Source organism: Natrix helvetica, assembly GCF_964273705.1.
Source record: "Natrix helvetica genome assembly, chromosome: 4".
In the NCBI taxonomy this organism is placed as follows: Eukaryota; Metazoa; Chordata; class Lepidosauria; order Squamata; family Natricidae; genus Natrix; species Natrix helvetica.
Window position 1 is genome coordinate 118971185 of NC_138550.1, and position 15624 is coordinate 118986808.

General features: G+C 36.1%; 1 protein-coding gene across 2 annotated transcripts in view; it reads left to right on the forward strand.

Moving 5' to 3' along the window:
• The window catches only part of DLGAP1 (DLG associated protein 1), a gene marked incomplete at its 5' end in the record, with an annotated part of 107483 nt that overhangs the window by 75781 nt on the left and 16078 nt on the right, over positions 1-15624 (forward strand). For both annotated transcript variants that reach the window (XM_081950973.1, XM_081950974.1), the window contains 2 exons: positions 9699-10069; positions 13076-13167. In XM_081950973.1, coding sequence (XP_081807099.1) covers positions 9699-10069; positions 13076-13167 — 463 coding nt within the window. The remainder of the gene's footprint in view (positions 1-9698; positions 10070-13075; positions 13168-15624) is intronic.

The window sequence follows — 15624 nt, forward strand, 5'->3', positions numbered from 1 at the left end:
TCTCTTTCCTTCCCACATCAGCTATTCAGTTCTGTCAACATCTTCCTTCCACCAGGACTTGCTGCTTTGTTCTGCCAATAGCTCTGCTAATGCAATAGCAGCAGTATCAATGATGGCACTTTTTCAACTTCTTGCAGAATTCTTTCTCTGCGTATAGATGCATTGTCACTGTTAACCATATTAAAGGTTATTGCCGTATTCAAAAATGTAGTATGTTTCCTCAAGAAGCTGGTTGGATTTTGGAAACCAATGTTTATTTTTTCAAATGTATGTGTTGCTAAATCACTATTGACCCTAGTGACAGCAAGACTGTAGTCTCCTGTGGGTTTACTGCTGGGGGAGGTAAGGAAATAGCCATCTTGCTCAAACCCTGGTTGATGCCTTCAAAAACATACTTCCTTTTCTAATCACTTTTAGAAATTGTTTGTTAACTGCTTCACAACAATTAGAAACCTTTGGATTCATGCATATGAATTACCTTTGAATCTTCGGGGGGGGGGGAATTATATGCAAGTTTAAAGATTTATTTTTTGTGTGTGTTTTGAATAAATAGTAAAAGAGCTGTTAGAACTTTTATTTTGAAAAATTACAAAAAGACTAAGGATCCAGAGGGATTTGAAATAATATTTTGGAATTAATTATAAGTATTTTTTCCAGATGAAAATACTTTTATTAAGTCTTTTTTTAAAAATAATAATAATAAGGTGGAATTTTGAAGGTTGGACACTAGAGGGAACTAGAAGGACTAAATATTAAAATTAAAGGAGAAGAATATTTAAATTTGACTTCTTATTATAGAATGGAACAAAATATTTTAACATTGGACATATTGAAAGATAATTTTGAATAATGGATCCAGAAATTAATTTTAAGAGTGTCTGCCTGCATAGATAGACTGTATTTAAAATATATTATGGAAGAGGAACACGTTTTACCAGACAAGACTGAGACTGATCAGTAAAAGGAAGGAACAAAAAATCGGTTTACTCAATTAAGATTAAAATAGATATGTTGTTATCTCTGGTAACCTTTAGTCTACTTTTGCTGATTTGGGACTGAAATGATGAAGTTTTTAACTATTTGTTTATCTATAAGAGGTGACGTATGGGAAGAATACATCTTTGTTGCATTTTAAGAGAAGGTGATCAGCTACTAAAATGCTAATTCACATCAACACTGGTCACCAGCACAATATGTGTGTGTGTGTGTCTGTGTGTGACATAAAAAGTTAAAGAAATTGTTAATTTCTGTTTTCCTTACATAGGTTGCTAGTGTGTTCTCTTCCAAACAAAATATACACTATATTGCCAAAAGTATTTGCTCACAACTGCTTCTGATTATGTGGATGGGTGAGCGAATGCTTTTGGCAATATAGTGTACTTTACAGTGACTCTCCTGGAGCATAATATATTATAGGACAGGAAAGAGCAGAACTCAAGATGGCTAAAAACAGGGTAAAATAAGCAGCTGTTTCCTGCATGTCCTCATGGGACAAATGAGAAGGCTGAAAAGCTATGTCTGAAGCTGTTTCATGCCAAATGTGGCCCATATCCTAAACTCTAAATACATATTAGCAACTTCTGTGATTTTTTTTATTTTAAACAAAAATGAAATCTAATGTTCTGTGGGTTTTACAGTTCATGCAAATATGTGTGAAAACAGAAATACAACTGCAGATTTGAATTAAAAATAAGTTCCGAAAATGTAGCTATGTCCCTATCTTTTAGCTTATGAAGTGAGTAAAGTTACATAAGAGATTTTTCTTCAGCATTTGTATTAATAACTTCAATGAAGAGGTGGATAGATGCTTATCAAATTTGCAGATGACACAAAATTGGATGAATGTGTGAGATATGAACAATCAAAACGATCTCAATAGATTAGATGTATGAAATGAATACATCAAAATAATAATGAATAGTATTAAATGCAAAGATATATATATATATATATATATATATATATATATATATATATATATATATATATATATATATATATATATATATATATATATATATATATATATATATATATATATATATATATATATATATATATATATATATATATATATATATATATATATATATATATATATATATATATATATATATATATATATATATATATATATATATATATATGAAACAAAAATCCAGTGCACAGACATATGATGGGACATATTTAGCTTGATTCAAATAATTGGAGACAATATCTCAAAATACTGAAGGATTGTGAATTAAATATAGGTCAGCAGTGTGGCTCACAGTTTGATAGGCAATGAGCACATTCCTGGGTCTATGCCAGAGTCTCATAAGCCTTTCCTTTAAACTCGCTTTCATTATCTTCCAGTACTGAAAATCATGGTTTGATTCCTAAGGATCCCACTATTCCAGGAGTGTCAAACTCAATTTCATTGAGGGCCACATCAGAGCTGTGGTTGACCTTGGGTGTGGCTGACTGGGTCGATGTGATCAACTGGGTGGGTGTGGCCAGCTTGACACCACTCCCCAAACTGTTGGTATTTTTCCTCTTCACATTGGATAGACCAGGCCGAAGCCACACTGGCCCGATGTTTCCTCTTCGCATTGGGTAGACCGGGCCGAAGCAACGCGGGTAGACTGGGCTGAAACGATGCAGGCCGGTCCCTTACATTTTCCAGGACAGCCCTGCGGTGCAGGGATGTGTTTGATATCCCTGCGCTATTCAGTTTCATCAAATGATCCTAAGGGTAGTGAAGCAAGGAAGAAAAATCCCTATCAACTTTCTTAACATGATGTAACATATGAGATAATATTATATATTTCTGTCATAACTTGCTTGCCTTTTAACTTTCCTCCAGCCACTGATAACTTTGGATTACTATTTTCTGCATCTTTTCTGCCCCACCCCCACCCAGCATCATTTTTGAAGTACAATTAGATTTACATGATAATATTTCAAGTATGGTCACACCATGCATTTGTGTGCAGGAAATAGTGTCTTTGACAGTTGAACATTCTTCACACTATGGAAGTCTTCCTCACAACTCTTTTCCTGTCACTGAGGAAAAAAGATTATGATTTAACGACATATATAAACTCAGTGATATGTATAACATCCTACTTCTTTATGAAAGTAAAGAAATCCTTATAAAGTTCTGAAAGGACAGAGACAAAGACTAGATTAGGTGACAGCTTTTGCTTCACAGGCGTTTTGAATAAATGGTCAGATTTCAAGTTTCACACCTTTTTACACTTAAACAAAGAACAATGTGGCAATACAATACCATGTAATACAATACCAGAAAAGCAGTTTAAGAAACTGGCAATTAATTACATGTTCATTACAAGAAAATTTACATTTGCTCAATTATGAATGTGTTTTTAATAATAGTAAAGCTATGTTTTCAACAATGGAAATTGCAGATAACTTCAAAAAAATACAACTAACGATGCAACTAAATTCTCCTAAGAAACCATGTAAGGATTGCTTTTTCAGGTATACAAAAATCTTCATAATCCTATGTGCACTTGTTTCAGAAAATATAAGAATTAACCAGGGATGGGCTGCTGCCGATTCGGACCGGTTCACCTGGAACAGTAATTGGAAGCACCAGTTCGCCCTGCCCACCTGCCCTGATGCTATCCAGTCCTAGATAACTCACTTTCTGGCTTGCTTGCCCCACCTGCAGCCCAGCTGATTTGGGCGCCTCACCCATTCTACTAACCATAGCTGACCTACGTGCAAGAAGCCTCCTCCATCGGAAAAGCTTTGTTTTTGGTGCTGCACGCAAGCGCAAAATGTGTGTGCACGCCCGCTCACATTTTTGGTGAACCGGTTGTTAAACTGTGTGCACCCACTTCTGGAATTAACTCAGTAAAAGTCTCCCAATTCCTAAGAGTAATTTCTGCCTTGCAATAATATATTCCTACCAGAGAATTGAGCTTTTGAAGCAAACAAAAGTGTCATGTGGCAAGGATGGGCTATGAAACTCAGCTAAGGTTGGCATTTCAGATTTGCTTGGTAGGGAAAGAGAAAGTAAAAGATCATAAACTGGGTCTAAGAAGATTTCTTGAACAGGGCATTGTGGTTTCATGTTCTATTTTGAAAGACTGAAACTTCATAGAAGGCTGTATTTGTTTTAAAGATGTGTTCCTAAGACCTTAGAGCGGCAGGTGTGAATGGATTTAATCAAATTCCCTCCTACTCTGGTGTGTCAAGAGATTGTCTTCTGACATTCGCAAATTATCGTCTGCTCCCTTCTTCATTACATGACAGGTCTCTTACCTATAGCATCCATTGGTATTAGCACTTTGGAAATCTAACATGTAGTGAGTCAATCTTCAGAGAGCTCTTCACACTTCTTTGTATGTGCCAGGCTCCTTTGTCATGGCAAGAGATAGGCCTAAGAGAAAAAGCAAATGGAAAGCTCTTCTCTTAGCACATTCATTGTTAATGCCAACGTTGGCTTGGCAACCTTCGTGTAACCTAGGTTCCCTAGTACTTTGACTGAATCTTTTACTTGCTGAAGCAATAGAGAGGGTTACTTAGTTGGCATTAACTAAGATATTGTACAATAGATTATTGGAAGCACTGATTTATTAGAATGGTTTTATCTAGGTCCTGAGATGATCACAATTGAATTGTCAATAGGGATCATTTTTGTGTAGTTGGCATTCAGATTTAACCAGGAATCTATTATCCTGGATAACAGTATGAAAGTTATTTCTGGGCATTAAGAATCTTGAGTTTGTGTTTAATGTATTTCGTGGGGAAACTAAAACTGACTACAATCATTAATAGAAGTAGCAGATTAATGTACTTACAAAGTACATAACCTGTTTCCCCCAAAATAATACCTCCCTGGATAATAAGCCCAATTGGGCTTTTGAGCGCAAGAGCTAAAATAAGTCCTCTGCCAAAAATAAGCCCTCCCCCAAAGTATTGCAATACAGCAACAGCCATGAGGTGACCATGCCCACTGTCTCCTGCACCTCAAAAATAATAAGATACTCCCAAAGTGCTTATTTCGGGGGTCAAAAGAAAATAAGAATTTGTCTTATTTTTGGGGAAAACACTTTATTCTAAATGTGTTTATTTTACAAAATATTGATACAACTTGAACTTTATATCTTGGTTTCTTCTTTTTTAGATTGTAAAATGATCTATTGGTAATCTGTTTGATGTATCTAAATACCAAGGCTCTTCTTGCATCCCAAAGACAACAAATAGTTTTTTCTAAATCAGAGCCCATTTATGAGACACAGCATGTCATTCTGAACTGCTGTGTATATTGTCATACCTAAGAATGAAGGACAACATGTAATTTCTGAGTAGTTTCCATTCTATTGTTTGCCTACAAACAGAAATCTTGCCAGACTAAAACAATTATCTGCATAACTATAGATGTACTCTATGAACTGCTAGAGTGGAACTGTCTTTGCCGTCTTCCTGCCTATTAGACATTTGAAGCTCTGCTGCCTCTTTGCCCTCTGGGAGACGGCCTTTTCCTACTGAGGCGCCATACTACGTTCCACCACAATATTTGCATATAGTATAATGAAAGACAAACAGTTTGCTTGTGAATCAGTTTGGTTCACTCCTAGTGACAGCCTGAAAAAATTAGTGAGACTGATTTGGCAAGAAGTTGGAAGTGGTTTGCAATTCCTCTTCCTCAGCTGAGAGAGAGCGCCTGGGCCAAGGTCACCCAGTTGCCTTTATGCCAAAGGCAAGACCAGCCGGATGCCTTAACCACTATACCAGACTAGTTTTCTATAATGAGAGAGTACATGTTCAGATGTAATAAAATGACATAATTTTTTAAAAAATGTCTTGTTAGGCATTGTTTCTTTTCAACAATCTTCACTTCTTTCTTGCTGAGAACTGACAAACATCTCCATTTGCACAGCTGCTAAAATAAACAAATCAAGGCAGCAATAAACTGCTCTTTTTCTGCCAAGTATAAAGTAATTTACAACCACCTGAGCCCTAAAATTCAAAGCCTTTGAACTGCCAGCCATTAAGCCTTTCCATGTTACTCTCAGCTAAAACACAAAATAGATGATTTTTTTCCAAACTTGCCTCTTTTTCTCTTCTCTTATTTCTTGTATGGGACTTCCACATGCTTTCTGTTATTTTCTACTCTGGCCATTTCTAAAAAAATATTTTAGTATTTCCTATCAGTACCCAGTTCATCAATACAGTCAATTTTTCACAGTTTCTCAAATTTGTGTATATAAACGTCCACCTTTTTAAACATAAGCTACTTTCTTTCCCAGTCAGCTTAAACACCAACTTTCTGTTCAGCCAGAACTCTTGAGTTAACAGAGCTGTTTTGTATATTAGTCTATTATATATCTGTTAGCCAAACTTTTTATTATGTCATGAAAGTTGGCATAAAGTTTCATTTCCTGAAACCAGGCAAAACTGAGAGTTTTTGATGGAATAATAGGAATATTGTCTTTATTTTAGTCTGGCTCCTCTATGAATAAACATCCTGGTCACTTCCATCATTTTTATTTATTTAGCATTCTGTCATCTTCAGAACATAACTAAACTTCTCAGTCTGGTGCCCACCATATCTCCTACATTTGTGATTCATGGATTGTGCAAGGCTGTGCTTCACAGTCCATAACAGCTGTGCAGTATGTGTGTATATTTGTACTTTTAACTTTATTTTCTTTTGTAATTAATGACTGGCACTCCTTGTTTCAAATTCCTGCCCCATGACTAAGTTATCTAAATACACTAACTGTTAAAGAAATTTCCTCTTGGTCTAAATATTTGCCCTTCAGGTAACATAACTGAAATTTAAAAAAAAAAAACCATTTAGTTGTTTTAAGAATTATGGGAAGATTAAGATTGATGTTATGCACAACATAGTGGAACATGCCAGGTTAAGGGAAAATGACACATGAACTCTTGCTTTTCCCATTGTGGCATTTGAGCAAGCAAAAGAAGGAAGAAGGAAAGTAACTCTATCCCCAGAATATACAAGTTTTCTAAAAGCAGCCAGTTTATTAGCCACCTCTCTCCATTTAGTTGATCTGACTGACATTTGTTCTGACCATCATTCACCCTAGCCAAAAAGGGAGTGGTTTCTTTTCTCTGAAGATTTCACACATTGCCTTGCAGTTGCCTTGCCCTGCCAATTTCACTTGGCTCCAGAACAACAACAACAACAAAAATTAGTGCATCTCTAAAAAAAACCAACCTTTTAAAAAATGTTGCCGGTTACATAAAATGAAATGCCTTTTAAAGAATCAGAATGTTGCCATGATTTAAGTTGCTAGGACCTTGGAGTGTTTGGAAATAAATCCAAGGAATGTACTCCATTTGCTTTTCAGAGTTTAGGCACCTGAAGATCTCTGGCCAGTGCTGACCTTTAGAAACTTCCACTGAAACTTTTGTCTTGTTTTGTAGTTCCAGCACAGGAACAGCAAATAATGCACATCATTTCCAGTACAAAAGCCTGAGGTTTTCCACCCACCTTTCTGCCCCCACATTCCACCCACATTATGATTTGATTTCTGCCTGGTTCTGAACTTTACATGAACTAAAAGATTGCATTATCTAAAGGAGTGCATTCAAACAGCCTTGCTTTTGTAACTTTCTCTTCCTGTTCCTCTTGTCTTAATACATAACATTAATTGAGCATTGTATTAACTGAAGGATTTCTGACAAAGTCAGAAAGTATTTACAAGAATCACTTTAATATTTGGGGTGGGGGTGGGTATCTGTATATAGTATTTCATACGAGAAAGTGAATTATTGCTTTGTACTGCAAAAAGATCATGGGAAGACTGATAGGAGACCATGTACTAATTATAAAAAGTTCAATACTTTTTAGCACTTGAATTTGAGCAAATATGAAACTGGGAATGAGTTCTTATCAACTTCTGAGCTTGTACTTTCAGTGACAAATAAGCAAATACATGTCTGAAAATTAAAACAAGTTCATATATGTAACACCTGCTTAATTCAATTTGTGTTGGCATTTTTTAATATGTAACTTACTTCATCCATAGCATGAAATTATGTTACGGACAATAACACAATTTTTTATACCAATATATAATATATTAGATATACTGTAGTCCTCACTTTACAATGGCAATTAGAACTGCAATGGCCATCGTTAAGCAACAATCATAAAGTACAAAGCAGAATGTCACTTGAGTGTGCCACCCAGCAGTGGCAATTCTGGCAATCCAAGCCACCATTATTAAGCAAGGACCACGTGGGTCATTAAGCAAGTACCCCTGTGATTGCAACTCCCAACTTCCTGCTGACTTGTGGGAAGCCAGCAGGGAACATTGGAAATCATGTCCTTGATTTTCTGCTGTATCCTAATCACCAGCCGAGCACTGAGTGCCCAGAACATGATCATGTGGCTGCAGGAATGCTGTGATGGCTGAAACTCCAAAGACAAGGATAAGTACCATTCATTCAGCACTATTGTAACTTTGAATGGTCACTGAACAAAGGGTCATAACCCGAGGAATACTTGCACTCTATTAATATATACTATATTAACATAAATCAGAATATGTTGTCCAAAAGGGAGTGTAAGTTTTTTTTAATGCCTAATGACAAGTATAAAAGAGTTCTGAAATGAAAAACATGTTTTTAGATATAAGCAGAGATTATTTCACTTACGTGCTCATATTAACATTCACTTACTTTGAACTGATTCATAGAACATTAAAATCGATATCCATTGTTGCTCAAGGGAATGCAAATATAATTAAATATGTGTAAAATATTTTTAATTGTCACTTGATATCAAAAAATTTCAAGAAGCAGGATTGTTTGAATTTGAAGTATTGCTGTAATGCCAGAATGACCTTGAATAAAACAGAATAGAATAAACAGAAAATTCTATAATTCAGTTTTACGCAAGTAGGGCAGCACAGAGATGTACAGTTAAAATTATATGATTTTAGTGCTTCTGCCTCTTGATTATGGTTAGTAATAAATAATGTGTTATTTGAATGGGATTAATAGTTTATCATATTTGTGTAATGGTAATTATAAATATTATAAACAAATATGTACTAAACCAATAAAGTCTAACTATCTGTATATTAACCTGCGGGAGCGCATCCTACCCCATACATCCCTGCGACCAATTCGTTCTCACAGAGAGGGACTCCTCCGGGTGCCGTCCACTAGGCAATGCCAGCGGGTGGCGCCCAGGAGTAGGTCCTTCTCTGTGATGGGCCCAACCCTCTGGAATGACCTCCCCCCCAACATCAGAACAACTGCCGATCTCCGCTCCTTCCGCTAGAAATTAAAGACCCACCTGTTCCATTTAGCTGGCCTGGCCTAACCGTAGTTTTAATTCCCATTCCTTCTGGCCGGTATTTTAATCACTGGGGATAGATTTTTTAGATTGTTTTTAATTTTTGTCTTAGAACGGTTTTATACTGGATTTGTTTTTATGGGTATTCAATATTGTATTCTGTATGTGGTTTTTAGCTGTGATTGTACACCGCCCCGAGTCCCTTCGGGGAGAGGGAGCAGTTTATAAATGTAATAAATAAATAAATAAATAAATAAACCATATTTAAACATTGCAATTTTTAAAAAGTATTTTATTTCTGTGTTTCTGAACTTGGTCACAAAGTTTTAGTGACTTTATGGTAGAAGGTATTATGTTTTTATGAAAAAAGAATGCTAATTACATATCTCTATATGTGTTTGCATTGTAGTTTCCTCTTGCATTACCACCTACAAGAAGACACCACCTCCTGTCCCACCAAGAACCACCACCAAACCTTTTATCTCCATCACAGCCCAGAGCAGCACAGAATCTGCCCAAGATGCCTACATGGATGGACATGGACCAAGGGGAGATATCAGTCAGTCAGGACTTAGCAACTCTACTGAAAGCTTGGACAGTATGAAAGCACTCACTGCTGCTATTGAAGCAGCTAACGCACAGATCCATGGTCCTGCCAGTCAACATATGGGAAACAACACAGCCACTGTCACCACCACTGCTACCATTGCAACAGTAACTGCAGATGACAGAAAAAGAGATCATTTCAAGAAAAACAGATGTCTGTCCATTGGAATTCAGGTATAAACAAAATAAGGGACTATATTACAGTTACACCAGTCTTAACTGGTGTTGAGAGTCATTTTTCAGCCACTCGGACAGGCCAATCATTAAACTCTTGGTTTTGGTTGTTCCCCTGCTTTAGTTTGGTTTTGGTAACTCATTTGGCAATTAGAATCACTTTAAGCCAGGGGTGTCCAAACTTGGGAACTTTAAGACTTGTGGACTTCAACTCCCAGAATTCCCCAGCCAGCCATGCTAGCTGGGGAATTCTGGGAGTTGAAGTCCACAAGTCTTAAAGTTCCCAAGTTTGGACACCCCTGCTTTAAGCCTTCAGTTTTCATTCATTATATGTAATGATTTATGGAAGCTTCTGGCTGTTTTATATATTCTTATTTGAATGAGCACATAGAAACCTAAACCTCTGATTCATAACCCCGCAGGAGTGAGGAAATCATGAATTAAATCATTGAAAGGGAATGTGTAAAGCAGTGATTTACACTGCACTATCACCAGAGGCATGTTTTCTGCCAGTTTAGCTGAATTGTCACTGCTTATTCATGCATCACATGTTATTCACTTCAGTGCAACAGCTTTGTTCTATTTTGCCGTTTAAATCAGCAGGGAGGGCCCAAGGATGGTCTGTCTGATTCACCCTGTTTAAATAAATTATACTCTGAGTTTATTCAAACAGATGAGAAACTAACTTTCTCCCTAAAATGACCAGCTTCACCATGGGATGAAGTATTTACCTGGGTGATCCTCTGTCTTTGCATTTTGAAGCTAAGCACCCTTTTCAGTTGAAATAAAAGGTCCAGAACAAAGCACAAGATCAAATGGAACATTCCTAAACATTAAAAAAGAAATTATTGCTCTTACAAAAGGTTCCGGAATCTACAGAGCAGACAAACTGTTGCAGTGGCTTTAGGGAAGTCTATGAACAAGGTGAAATGGGCAGCCTAGCAAACAGTGGTAGTTGATCTTGTTGTTTCTAATGTTGTATTTTATCCACTCTTTCTCTAAGCAACCAAGGATGGCACATATGAGTGTTTCCCCCTCCAATTTCATTCTTTCCGCATCTTTATGATTATGCCCAAGTGAGTTTAGTGGCTGAACAGAGGTTTTCATCTAGTTCTCCTGATTCTAATCTGGCTCCCTAAAAGCACCTGTCAAATTAACTCAGTTGTCACTCCTTGTACAAATAGATTAGATTTTTATTACACTGGCAGAGCAAGAAATTCAACAAATAAAACTTAACTAAAGTCCAGGCCAAGAAAGAATATAAATGAGATACAGTTCCTTTATTACATCAGAGCTACAGTTAATATTATTTGCCCTACTTAGAATTAAGGCAAATTATTCTTTGTTATCTTTCTATTTCTCTTCAGGACTTTGCTTTTTAAATGAATTACCAATCACAGACGGGCAGGCTGTTAACAATTCAAGTAACCTCTTTTCTTTTCCTTGTGGTCAATAGGCTGTTAAGCTGGGATGTACAAACATTTAGAATTATGAATGTTGTTCAAACAACTATCAAGCCATTTAAGGCTATAGTTTATTTATGTGGAGAGGAAAGAGAGGAAGAAAACAAACAATATATTATTTGCAATCTCAAATTGCTTAATTATGTTCACAAAAGTAGGAAGGGAGGCTACACTAAAGGTAGAAATTTCTTGGGAAGTACAATAAAAAACCCATTGTAACTCTTTCTCCGATACCTTGTGTTGTTAATCTATACATTTTCTCCTGTTTCTTATTTGGAATTTGGATTTCATATTACAGTGAGGTTTTCCAGAAAAGATGATGTTATACCAGCAGTGTTTCTCCTCAACTATAGGTTTGTCCAAGGAAACAAACAAATTCTAAGAAATGTAATATTCAATAGATACATGAGCATAGTTGGCATTTGAAAAATGGATCTTACTATGAAGCTAGTTATACATTTACCCTTAAAAAAGGAATAAGCAGATAAGCAAACTACCCATTATTTTTGAATGTATATGCTGTCTTTCTCCAAAAAGTTTAAAGAGCACAAGTAGTAATTTCCTATTGCAAATCTATGAGGAGGTTAAGCTGAGAGGTAGTGGTTGGTTTAAAATCCAGTAAGCTTCTTGGTAAAGTAGGATCCTGAACTGGTCTCCAACACTCCGCTATTGTATGATATTGATTCTCATTCTTCTCATCCTGGATATAGTGGCTTATATACAAAAGAGCACTTTCCATTTTCTGTCAATTATAGCCAAGAATCAAATCCACCTACTATATGATTGCCATTCTAGAACACTTTCTGGTCTTCAGGTGTGACTGTGTAAAGAACAGGGAACTACAGAGCTGCATCTGAAGAAGAACAGCTAAAAAAATGTTCTACTCCTGTGACATGTTTTGTTATTTTTAGGATCTAAATCACTGCATGAGATAAGCCCCTTTCAGAAAGCTAAATAATAGTATATTGTATATTTTCTTTAAGAAAAAATGCTTCATTATCCACAGTTGATATTCTAAATACATTTACAGATTAGTTAAACAAATGCACAGAATGAACATTCAGTTACAGGGAGCCCTGTGTTCATTTTAATGATAATAGAGTTTCTTTACTTTTAAGCTGTTGGTGCAAGTTATGACCATAAGATACATCTATCTGACAAAACCTCCAGAAGTTGTGAATGCTCCAACACTGGAAGTTTTTAAGAAGGTGTTGGATAACCATTTGTCTGAAGTGGTGTAGGGTTTCCTGTCTAAGCAGGGGGTTGGACTAGAAGACTTCTAAGGTCCTTTCTAACTCTGTTATTCTATTCTATTCTATTCTAAAGATAGATTTAGTGCAGGAATCAAATTGTTTCAGTTTCTAAATAATATATTGAAATATTGCTGAAAATGTGCAATAATTTCATCCTGTCTTATATAGGACCTTTAAGCAGAACAACAGTAAAACAGAGATGAAGTGGTAAGAAACGGTTTTTAAAGAACACATTTTCAAGTAAAGTTACACATTGCCTTTAATTCTATTTTAATTTGGTTGTTCTTCAGGTTGATGGTGGAGATGAATCCTCTAGCTCTGGTGAAACCAGAGTGTGCAGTAAGTTCCAATCCATAGGTGTTCAAGTAGAGGAGGAAAAATGGTAAGCAAGTATTAATTTTGTATCCTAAGTGTATCAATAATTTGCAGCTACATTGATGATGGTTAAAAAAAAACCTACATGAAATACTGAGAAGTCCAGGTTCCATTTCTGTAGTCCATGTAGATAAACTGAAATTCTCTTCAGGTCTCTTTCTTATTTTAAGGCCAATGTTAGAGAATACAAATGTCTATATGCAGTGGTGATTATCAAGGCATCTGTCCAACTGCTAACTCTGTCTGATTGTCTGATTCAGCCATTCCTTCTAATATTGCCATAATAGAACTTGAGCATGTCATTTTAATTGATTTACCTAAAAAAAACCTCTATGAGTTAAATTATAATAATCTCAAAATATCTGAAAATTTAGCAGCATGGACTAAATTTCTATGTAATCTTCCTTTTCTGGGGAGACATCATCCTAAATTTGAGCCTTTTTTCAGATAAGTAAAGTATCTTAAAGCATAACACACAATAAAATTTCAGTACATTATCGACATCCACATAGTGTAAACCCAGCCCTTACTTTGGAGATTGCAAAATTTCCAGCAGTGACCTATTGTCCATCATTACTTTTAGCTTCTGTGTAACATTTCCCAAACCATTGGTATTTTGAATTGCTGTTGGTGATGTAGAAAAAGCAGACGCAGACAGGAGTAAGGTTGTGCTGGGAAGGCCACCCGATGGAAGGCACCCTGATGGGAAGGGCACCCACCCGAGCATTGTTCGGGGCTCCCTTTTATTGTCAAACTTCTCAGAATAGCAAAAGCTCATTGGACAGAAAATACACTCGGCAACTATTGATTGATTTACAGATGCATGCTTTTCCTCATGGACACTTCATGATCACTTCATGATATAGATACGTGACTCTCTACTTATTTAATATTTTGCTGCATGGAATGTGATGTCTATGTGTAAATTCCATTGTACCTTCTTGTAAGCAAAAGGATTAAGATGAAGGAATGTGGACTTTGACTAATTAATCAATGTGGTTTGCCAACTAATGAATAATCAATTAACCCCACAATTGCAGAATGGCATCCAGTTTCTAAGTCATAATATGGCACACAAATTCAACAACTCTTGCATTTTGCTAGTGTTATTTCACTGTTTTGTGATTTAATTAAGACCTTTTGGCTCCATGATGATACCTACATTGTGTTAGTTTGTGGGATAAAGCTTATTTATTAGGCCACTATGGGAGATGGCATAGATTCTTCAAGAGACGGGAAATGCCAAGAATGTTTTCCTTCTTCTTTTACTGACAAAATTTGCATTTTGCATTATTTACATGGAAACAAATCCAAGAAGTCTAGGATTTACTTCTGAATACATATTGCTCACAATTCAAGTCAGGCTTAAGTCTCAGTTTCTGATTGACATACGAAACTGGGAGGATGCCCTTGACCTGCTGGGTTGTGTTTTGAAGTTATCAGTACCCTTGCCCTGGATTTCCAGTATTCTCCCATCTAAGTATTATCTGGTCCAATCGTATCTTGAAAAATCAACCAATCAGTCATTGACAGCTACCAGCGTGCCGTGAAATGAGAGCATTCAATAATTTAGAATCGTGTCACTGTCTACCTGGTGTAGGAAAGATATTTCCTATGAGAAATTAGCCTGGATGTTGATTGATATAAGGCATGAATAGCAGCTGAGAGTGGCTTATCCTTTAGATAAACTTTGATATAATGTATGCTCACAGGGAGGACAATTTTCAGTAATTCCCATCAAGATTGCAGTTGCAAGCAAACCTTGCATACAAGGTTTTCCTTTAAAAGTTGCCTACAGTGTTGCCTGCAATTTAAAAATAAACAACAAAGCAGAGAACTTGCAAATTTTCATCAACTGTGGTTTCATCAACTGAAAAGTTTTTCATTACCTGCTTCATCTCACTATCATTGTCTGGGACTTATCCAGTAACCACCGCTTGTTCTAAATGATAATAATGAGGCAGGTTGAAATCATCAATACTGTTGCTATTTACCATCTGTAACTTCAGGTCAGCTCAGTTACAGGTGTATTTGTTTCCGCTATAAGCCAGCCAATTGATATAAATTTTGGGGATTAAAATTTCAAGACATGATAAACAAGTATGTAATAATCAAAAACAGCTGTAAATTGTTTGGCACTGTTGTGCAAAAGAAGAACCTTCTTTGACTTCTTTAAGGGGCATTTAAAAAAGAGTGTGAAACATAGGTTTGCTGCTACTATTTTGAATAGGCTGTTTTGTGTTCGATAGGAATTTAGTAGTCTGTGGTTTCATGATTTTATGCACCATAGGCCAAGTAACTGTCACAGTAATCAGAGGCTGCAATTATTATACCATATGCCTGTGAGGCATGAATGAATGCAAAGGTACATATGTTCAAAGCACAACAAAGTGAGGAAGTTGTTGGGATTTTATTCTAAGAACAATATAAGAACATTGATAAAACTCACTGCTGGTAAAGCAAT